The sequence below is a fragment of the Raphanus sativus genome, chromosome 8 (assembly GCF_000801105.2).
Source record: "Raphanus sativus cultivar WK10039 chromosome 8, ASM80110v3, whole genome shotgun sequence".
Classification (NCBI taxonomy): Eukaryota; Viridiplantae; Streptophyta; class Magnoliopsida; order Brassicales; family Brassicaceae; genus Raphanus; species Raphanus sativus.
Genome location: NC_079518.1, coordinates 16,947,189 through 16,957,132, shown reverse-complemented (window position 1 = coordinate 16,957,132; position 9,944 = coordinate 16,947,189). Strand labels below are relative to the sequence as shown.

Sequence of the window (9,944 nt, the reverse complement as noted above, 5' to 3'; positions counted from 1 at the left end):
CATGTGGAATGAAGCGCCCGTATCCATTATCCAGGTATCCGAGTGATCACCTGACGTAACAGCAAGCATATCCGAATCAGCTGATCCTTCCGAGTCTTCCACCTTCTGAACCATGTTTGCAGAGTTCGATGTCTCCTTCGAATTCTGCCCTTTGTCCGGACAGTCTCTTCTATAGTGGCCAGGCTTGCCACACCTATAGCAGACTACTTTCTTCCCGAACTTTGACTTTGACATTTTCTTGCTAGTATCATCCTGCTGCTTCCCCCGCTGCCTTCCTCTATCCTGACTGACATACAGTCCGTCACCTTTGAGAGTTGTCACCCAAACCTGTATTCTGCCTTCTCTCATGGTGAGAGAGTAGTGCTGCAGAAACTGTCTCCAGCTTTATGGTCGTTTTATCGACTGTTAGAGCTGTTAACAACGTCTCATATTGAGGAGCAGAGAACACAGCAAGATCATGGCTTGATCTTCGTCCTCAATCTTCACATCCACACGAACCAGATCCCCGATGATTTGATTGAAGTTGTTGACGTGTGCAACCAGATCCCCGCTCTCAGACATCTTCAAACCGAACAACCTCTGCTTGAGGTATAGTTTGCTAGATAACGATTTTGACATATACATCTTTTCCAACTTATCACACATCTCCTTACAAGTTGTGAGGTCCATCACCTGATGTGTTATGTCATCCGACAAACAGAGTCGAATCGTTGAGACGGTCTTATCCTGCATCTCTTCCCAATCATCCTGATCCATCGCTTCCGGTTTCGTCTCCAACAGAGACTTCTTCATCCCTTGCTGCGTAAGCAAGTCCTTAACACGCCGTTGCCAAAGACCAAAATTTCTTCCCATCGAATCTAGGAACATCGAACTTAAGAGAACTTCCTCCGGTCATCCTTTAGGGTTCGCAACCTAAAGCTCTGATACCACTTGTTGTGAACAGCCGTCGTTTAGGCTAGAAGAAGAATAGAGAAGAAAACGTATTGAGGCAAATACCCGTTTAGGGTTTCTTATTAATGATGTGATAATAATTTACAAACCCTTAGACCCATATTTATACAGCCTCAAAAAACCCGATTTCCTTTTCCCAATAGAAATAGTAATTTTCCTAAACCGAAAAGGCATACCGTACCACGGGGGCCGCAGACCCCCGCACCCCCCAGATGTCAACCTTGATAACGAGTGCTGGACATTTTACTGGTACATCAGAGATTTAAGACACACAGATGCAAACATATTTTATTGGAAATTTTTTAATTTTACTCCAAATTTAATACCTTTTATTTTTTTTTGAAATTATTGCTGCAAAAGATTCTGGTTTCCGCTGTAAGAAAGCATCGTAATTTTTTTTAAAATATATATCATCGTAATTTTTTTTAAATATATATATCATCGTAATTTTTATATGAGTATAGTTTGCCATACTACTTTAAATATGCTGCCAGGAATCGAGAGAAGATAAAAAAATATCTTATTATAAAGTAAAATAGAGTTTTTCAGTGTGAATGTTGTTTTTAATTTTATATATATTGATGTTTATTTTCTATGGTTAATAATATATATTTTTGATATTTACCATATTAAATAATTTTTTAATATGTCATAGAGATATAAACTTTTTTATGGTTTATATGTATAGTAATTTTTTTGTCAACATATATATAGTAATTTAATTTATTATTTCAAACTGTCAAATTATATATTATGTGTGTTTCTATTATATATTTAATTTGTATAAATTATATTTATGCATGAAATGATATCTTATTATTATTTTAGAGAAAATTGTATAAAAATTCTCAAATTTGTACTCGCTATTGCTAACATTTTAAAGATTTAAAATTTTTGAGTAGTATTTTAAACTATTAACTTGCCATATGTACCACAAAAACCCTTCGATTTGACTTATTTGTTTATCACATCCAAAAATGACCAGAACAATTCATTTACAGGTCAAAGTGACGAGGTTTCAGTTTTTAATTAAAAACTTATTTTTATAAAAAAAATTACATGTTCAAACAATTAACCTTAAACTTTCTAAACTAAAAATATTCAAATAAATAATAAATTGTCTAAACTTTTTAAAATTAAAAATTTCGATTTGGCAGTAGGTATGAATTTAGTTAAAAAATAATTTACTTGAATTTTTATAATTTTTAAATTTTATTAAGGTTTGGATTTTTTATTTTCTTAATTTTAGAATGTTTTTTAAAATTATTTGAATATTTTTGTAGTTTTAGAAAGTTTAAGTTTACTTATTTAAACATTTAAAACTTTTTTAAAATTATGTTTTTTCAAAAGCATTATTTTCTAATTTTGTTTAATTTTCTGATTGTATTCATTTTAATTTTTTTTATTATTTTTTCATTAAAAACTGACACCTCATTACTTTGATGTGTAAATGAATAGTTCCGGTCACATTCTTGATTTTATGAACAAATAAATCAAGATGAATGCTTTTATGATACATATGTCAAGTTGAGGATTTTATAGTGCTAGTTAAAAGAGTTAGAGGTTTAAAGTGCTCGTTAAAAGCGTTAGAGGTTTACAGTGTGAATAAGTGTCACTATTATTTTATATTTAATCAAGATATTATCTAAATTAACTATTTGCATGTTTCTAATATTATTTAATTATTTAGTAATAAATATTACCTAATTATCTAGTAATCTTACTAGCTTTAAAGTAATTTTAAAATTCATGCACGCTAATATTTAAAAATGGTTATTAATTTTTAAAAATACATGATTAAAATTAACTACTAGTTGGAAATTAAAAAACAAATTTGATCTATGATTTTAATATGTTATTTTAAGCTAAATTGGTAAACATAAGTTTAATGTTTTATTTATTAATTATTCAATTGATACATCAATTTTACAATAGTTAAGCATACATAGTAATATTCTGAAAATCAGTCTAGGTAACGCATAGACATCAGCGTAGGCAGCAAATCGGCTATAGCACAAACAAATTTCTTAAAATCTAATTCATGTAATTCAAAATCGGTTTAATTGTTTAAATTTGTAAAAATTCGTCTAAATTGATCTAAAATAGTGCAAATTAATGTAAATCTGTTAAATATAGCAATAGTTTTAGTGTAAATCTAAAATTCTGACTTTTTTTTTTTTTTGTATATGTAGTTTTTTAAGTAACCCAAATAATTCTATAATTTTATACTATACTTAACAACTAAAATACCTATGTAAATGTAAAAAAAAGTATAAAATCAATAATTTGTAATGCTTAGGTTCCACCTAAAACCTAATAATCAGACTAGTCTATAGTTTTCTACAAACGGCCTAGTTACCGTCTAACAATTTCTTGTAAATATATATAGAATCGAGTTTACTCTCTCCTGATCCGCCCACATCGCTGATTAGATTCATAAGGTATTACCATGTAGCATTTGTATTTTTGTTCTTATTTGTTTCTTATGAGCTGACTGTGAACTTTTTTGGACCTGTTACAAATAGGAAGTTGAGCTTCTTATATTATTAACTTTAACCCAAAATATACGGTCTTAATCTCAGAAAAAATAACTACATTGAAGTTTGCCGCCTGATCTGTTGTGTTTTATCAGTTTTAAACTCGGTTTTAGCAACTAATGATTGGGTTTTCAAGGTTTTTTGGTCTTCTGTGAATCTTTTGTTGATCTTCACTGATATTATAAGCTACATGCTAGCTTCTTAGAAAAGAATGCAATTATAAAGGAATTTGGAGTAAAATGGATCATTTGGGTCGAGATGTGCTGAACACTGGCAAGGATCGATCGATTCACAGCTGAGACAATCAATCTGGTGCTAGAGGATCGATTGATCTAGGTAATGGATCGACCAATCTGCACCACATGGATCGGTAGATTGGCGACAGAGAGAGACTAGTTTACATATTTGCAAAAATACTCGTTTTGAAGACTAAAACCCTATGAATCATTTGCTCTTGTGTATTTTATCATCTGTTTTTGTCTTGACAGCTACAGAGAGACTGAGGGTGATTGATGAGACTTTGGATCATATTGTAGACTCTTGCAAGGGGATTTCTCTTGTACTCATTTTGGAGAAGATTATCTCATCCCTCTCTCATTTTCAATATAATTATATCATGTTTTTTTCAGAATCATTTGGTTGTTGTACTTTGATTATGAGTAAGTCTATTAGTTGGGTTAAAGAGTTTTCATAGGGTATTTCTCGATGTACTGATCTAGAAATTGTTAGATTAGAGATTTCTGATTTTGGATCTTTGTCTATTGATGTTTTAAGGCTTAGACTTGACTGATCACCTAGCCTCGGATTTATGACTTCCAATGCACCGAAAATGCTTGTTTGAATCCCAAAAATATAAGTAGATGATCAAGGTTTCTGTAACCAACATAAGTTGATGTTATTGTGCCTTGTGAACTGATCAAACTTGAGTAAAATGCGTGTTTGAAATCTGAGACTTAGTGGCAACTAGTGTTTAAGATTCTAAAAATACAGGTGTTGTTGATATGGAAATAGGTTAGCTCCAATTTAGAGATTTAAGTTCAAGATGGTTCTTCGTTGATTTTGTCGTGTCCCCGATCTCGCTAGGATCATTGAGATATACCATGAAACGAGGGAACATGCAGGCTCGAAAGATACAAAGGCAAGCACTTCATGGTCTGAACAAAGAGATAAGTATGAGTTACGATCGAGACTTAGCCAAGAAAGGCTTAACCACGTAAGCACAAAGCTCTCTCAAGATTTTATTCTCCAAAATAAATTTACTTCATGATGCACTTTTCGTGTGAAATGTCTGATTCATGGCTTAGTTAACGAGATGTCTTTGTATAACAACCTAAACTTGCTCCTCAGTTCTTCCAAAGACAAACTTCTTTTTCTTTTAAGTGAACTTTCTTTTTTTCTTTTTCTTTCAACAAACTTTTATTTCTCTTAAAGTAAATTTCTAATTGTCTTCAAACAAATACATCCTTATTTTTTAATCTTAACAAGCTCACTCACATCACAATACACAAACTCTAACACATCTCAACTTTATACAACATGCCTGGACTATCTCTTGTAGTACTTTACAAACTAATGCATAACACTTCAAAAATCTACATCTTTAATGTAGTTTTAGATTTCAAACAAAGATGATACATATTCATGCTATATAATTTTTTTTGGAAAAACATCTTGAGTCAGCGAAATAAGTGATATTGTATATGTTTAAAGAGACTGTGTACATTCAGAAAAACAAATAGGGGTTATTCGTTTGTCCATTTTTCCTTTCCATCCAAATGATTCATATGGAAGTTATTTGACATTGTTCGTTTATCTATCTAGATGAAACATTTAGATAAATTATTCTATGGACTTGTCATCTTCATTTCTGTCTGCATAAATTTAGTTAACAAATAACATATATACCTTTAATCTCAGGTTGAATCATATTTTAAAACAAATGTGATTTTGATAAGAAATTGTAATTTTTGGTTTTGGTGAGAAAATGTGAATTTGACAGAAAATTATGTTTTTGCGATTTTGGCAAGAAATATGATTTTATGATTTTAGTGGGAAAATATGATTTTGCGGTTTTCGTGCAATGTTTTTTTCGGTTTTGACAGAAAATATGATTTTACGATTTTAGAGAAAAAAGTTATTTTGCAATTTTGTCATGCTTTTTAGCGTAAAATATGATTTTGTAGATTTTTGTGCTTTTGATAGAAAAGTATGATTTATATCATGATTACTTGTTTATCTAAAAATTGTGCACAAATATTTTATTTGGATAAAATTAAATTTGTCATTCATCATTTTAAACATATTTCTCCTTTTATATGAATCGATTAGACTCATATGGATGAATCATCTTTTGGTAGATTCCTTTTAGGTATAATTTTATTTCAATGGATAATTTTTGGATGATTTTTTAACTTAAAATAAAACGAATACCAGGTGATGATTGTTTCCACTAATTTTTAGTTTTACTTTTTAGTTTTTAGATTTTGGTTTCAGATTTTAGTTTTCGGTTTTTAACTTTTAGGTTTTTTTTTTGGTTTTAGGTTTTAATTTTTGTTTTTAGATTTTTGTTTTGCTGTATTCTTAGTTTTTTATAAAATAATTAAAATATTTTTTTAACATAATAAAATAAATATCAATGAAATATTTAAAATTACCATTAAATTTTACCAAATATAGTGGCTGTTATTTTAAAACAACATTACCATGTTTTTTTAAGTATTATACTAAATTATAAATATAAAAATTAAAATATTTTAAAATTTTGAAACTATTTATAAATTTATTACATAAATGTTTCTAAAACTTGAATGGCTATTTTCAAATTAATAAAATATTTTTAAATTTATCCAATGATATTTTTGTAATTTAGTGTGTATAATAATTGTTAAATTTATACAATAATGTTATAATAATTAATACTAATTTTTACATTTAATATTAAAATATCTATATTTATTTACAGATAAGAAACACAAATAAATTATTTTTATTAATGTTAAAATGATAAAAATTATATGGAAATTTTATCTTTATAAAAATATTATTTATTTAATAAATAAATTAATTAATTAAAATATAATATTTATATAAAATAAAAGAAACATTTTTATATTGAAAACCCACAAAAGTTGGTTGAAATTTTGAAAAACTAGTTTCCTAAATTTTAGGAAATCTATTTGTTTAAAAACTTGATTGGAAAATCAATTGATTTTTACAAAAACTAAAACCAGAACTTGATTGTATGAAAAATAGTTTTTAGAAAAAGAAAAACTACAAACAATCATCTCAGTTATCATATCATTCCGATCGAGACGAACCGGCCCTCTAATCATTTCTTTTTTTTTATTTTTGCCCCACATTTCATACAATATTTTGACATTTTCCCATATTAAGTAACTGCCAATAAACCCCACATTCGATGGATCGTAATTTTTTTTCCATATTTGAGCTTTTAAAACATTTGTATTACCTCAAACCTCAAACCTCAATCAAAGAATTATTTTCTATTTTGAGCTAACAATAGTATTTGTATGATGTTACAATAAATAATCTTGTTTATATTTTTGTCTTGAATCCAACTTGTTTAAAATAGTGGTTCACATAGTTTATACTAGGGAGAAAACTCATCTAAAAGGTCTTTGATTTAAAAAAAAACCCAATAATTTATACTTGATCACACGTGGGAATGATATTAGCCGTCTTCAGAATTTGTATTGAAGAGAAATCATTGGGGTTGTAACCAACTCCATATCTGTTTTTCTTTTATAAACTTTCTTCTAGGACTACTTTTCCTACGTAACTAAAACATACGTCTAAGAGAGATAGAGTGGATTCATAATCTGCAATAGAGTGTGAAGAATATGGTCAATAACTTAGATACAATATAGATTGCATATGTTCCAAGCTTCCACATTTTTCTTAGCAAATAGAGGTTTTGAGAAACTGGAATTTGATTGAATTCATAGAGAGGAGCAGTGAGGTCTTCCTCTTCCTTGTTCTATTGGCATTGTTTTACCAGAAAAAGTTTGCACTGAAGATCAAAATCACAAAGTTTATGTTTCATTTGAAGAGGTGATCTCACATTCATTTATGTTTCTTTATCTAAAAAGAGGAAGATTCTAAACCCTTACTGTCTCTGAGATGAGATGTAAGCATCTAGAAACCATATAATATACACACGTTACACATTCAATTACGATACAGACTCGAGAAGCAAAAGAAGCTCTCTATTTTAGGACACTTCTTACACAACTACAGCTACAAGATTACTCACAAAACACCTTTTTTAACCGATCTTTGAAATTAAACTCGCCCGGAGCTGGTCCTGCGTATAGATTCTGAACCCCATCTTCACGGTCGCTTGCTGAATCATCAAATCGTTAACCACCGACATACTAGCATGACTAACCTCGAGCTCCAAATCCATCAACGCTGACATCAATCTCGCCGCTGGATGATTCCTTTTGCTCGATTCCACCCTAATCATCGCATCCCATCCCATTACCTTCACTTCAATCTCCATCCCCACAGGTGCCGTAGCTGAAGAGGAGGAAGAAGAAGATGAAAGATCTCCACACGTGCTTGCTTTTCTTCCGGCGAGCTCCATTTTAACCTCCTCAAGCTGGTTCTTGATCTTGATTTTCTCGGACTCCGTCTTGTTTACATTCAACTCGAGCTCGTTGATGTAAGCGATGGCGTCTCCGAGCAAGGAAGCTTTGTCCATTTTCGAAACGTTTGGTACAACCGCACGTAACGCGTAAAAACGCTGGTTTAGTTTCTCGCGTCTCTGTCTCTCCGCTTCGACGTGGTTCAGCGGTTCTTCTCTACCGTTCGCCGGTTTTCTCCCCCGTTTCTTCGGACGTTTCTCCGGGGTTTCTTTCACTACGGAAGCTTCTAGGTCGGAGTGATCGGTTTCTCCTCCGCCTCCGAATGATAGAACTTTATCGTCGATCAAACCGAGAGAGTTCTTTCTCTTGTTCTCGAATTGGATCGGATCGGGATTCATGGAGCTCCGTTTACCATTATTACCGAAGCTCAATATCTCTCCGGGTCTGGGTTTACTCGACGTGGAGAAATTCATTTCGCCAGAGAAATTGTTATTGAAATTTGGATTTAGGGTTTGGGAGTGAACCGGGCTTAGAGTCGAATCATGGTTCGGGTTTCCCGTTATGGTGCTTGAACTACCACCATTTTCAAACTTGGAATAAAACTGTCCGTTACCCGGTTCGGATGCTCCAATCGGATCATTAATCCATACAGACGGGTCGTTTTCCCCTTGGAGGTTCCAGTTAGTACCAACATCGAAATTGAAAAGCAGTCGGACCTTATTCATAAGATCAGAACTCCGTCGGATCTGCTCCGTTGACCCGAGCTCAACAACTCCGTTGACCGAAGGGATACACGCGATGGTCTGCATCCCAAAAACTCCTCCTTGCTTAGCCCGCTCACAACTCGATCCGGATAGCTGATCCGACCCGGAAACCCAAACTACGTTACCTGTCGAGAACGCTTTACCCGCCAACCCAGCACCAGATGCAAAGCTCTGCGTCATCGAAACCAAGAAGAACCACTCCGTGTCCGTCACCTCCTCATCGACGGCATCATCCACAGGACCACCTCCGCCGGAGATCAGCGAGTTCAGCTCACGCAACACTTTTTTCCGATACTCCTGATCCGCCGGAGTCGAAAAGGGCAGTGGAGTCGATCTCTGTTTGGGCTTTCCTTTGTCTTCTTCACCTATGTAATAACCATCACCCCAGCCGAGAACGGGGGCGCCTGAGAAATCGTACGACGGCTGCCAGAATATAGCGTAGGTCCAACCTTCGTTTGTCCCTTCAATCAGTGCTTGTAGTCTTTGCTGGAGAGTCTCCTGGTTAAATCCCGCCGGAGCTGTCGCCGACGTTTCCTGTAGCCATAAGGCTGACATATCGGAGGAGGTCAAGAAAGCTTCCATCATAGAGGTGTTATCGTCCGTGGTCCAGAGATTCCTCATTGGTTGTATCTGATTGTCCGTCATTACATAAACCAGTCACTGGTTAACGTAAAAGCTCCGAGAGTCAGAGAGAGTCAGAGAGAAAGAAAAAGGGAAAGAGAGAGAGAAAGTTATCGTGGTGGAGATAATGGAGTGCGTCTGCGTTTAGCAAATCTTGAAGGTGGGTAATTATACTACGTAAAATAGTCAAAGATCAAAAGGAGAAGCTTCGATGAACTCTCATCCCATTGACTGTTGGATCTACTCGGTGACACTGTAACTAGTGAGATCGTGCGGTTGCTGTTTGCGGGTTTTTGCACGTTCTCTTATTGTTCGGTTGAGATTGAAATGCATATATAACCAAGAGTGGACTGTGATGTGACCTCACTCGAAGCGCGTTCAGGTTTTATTGTTGGACTTGGACCGTATGTTACACCCTTTTCTATTTTAACATTTTAAACTAGATCTTGATCCGTGCGACTGCA

The 9,944-nt window shown here is 33.2% G+C and overlaps 1 protein-coding gene across 1 annotated transcript; it reads right to left on the bottom strand.

Moving 5' to 3' along the window:
- Window positions 1-7,531: 7,531 nt before the first annotated feature.
- LOC130498913 (transcription factor MYC2-like) lies at window positions 7,532-9,608 on the bottom strand. The gene has a single exon (XM_056992748.1). It carries the CDS (start codon window positions 9,502-9,504, stop codon window positions 7,774-7,776), a length of 1,731 nt encoding a protein of 576 aa, XP_056848728.1. The 5' UTR covers window positions 9,505-9,608; the 3' UTR covers window positions 7,532-7,773.
- Window positions 9,609-9,944: the final 336 nt, after the last annotated feature.

What these genes read in the sequence shown, in the direction of transcription:
- LOC130498913 (XM_056992748.1), bottom strand. Translation starts at nt 9,504, where the DNA reads ATGACGGACAATCAGATACAACCAATGAGGAATCTCTGGACCACGGAC.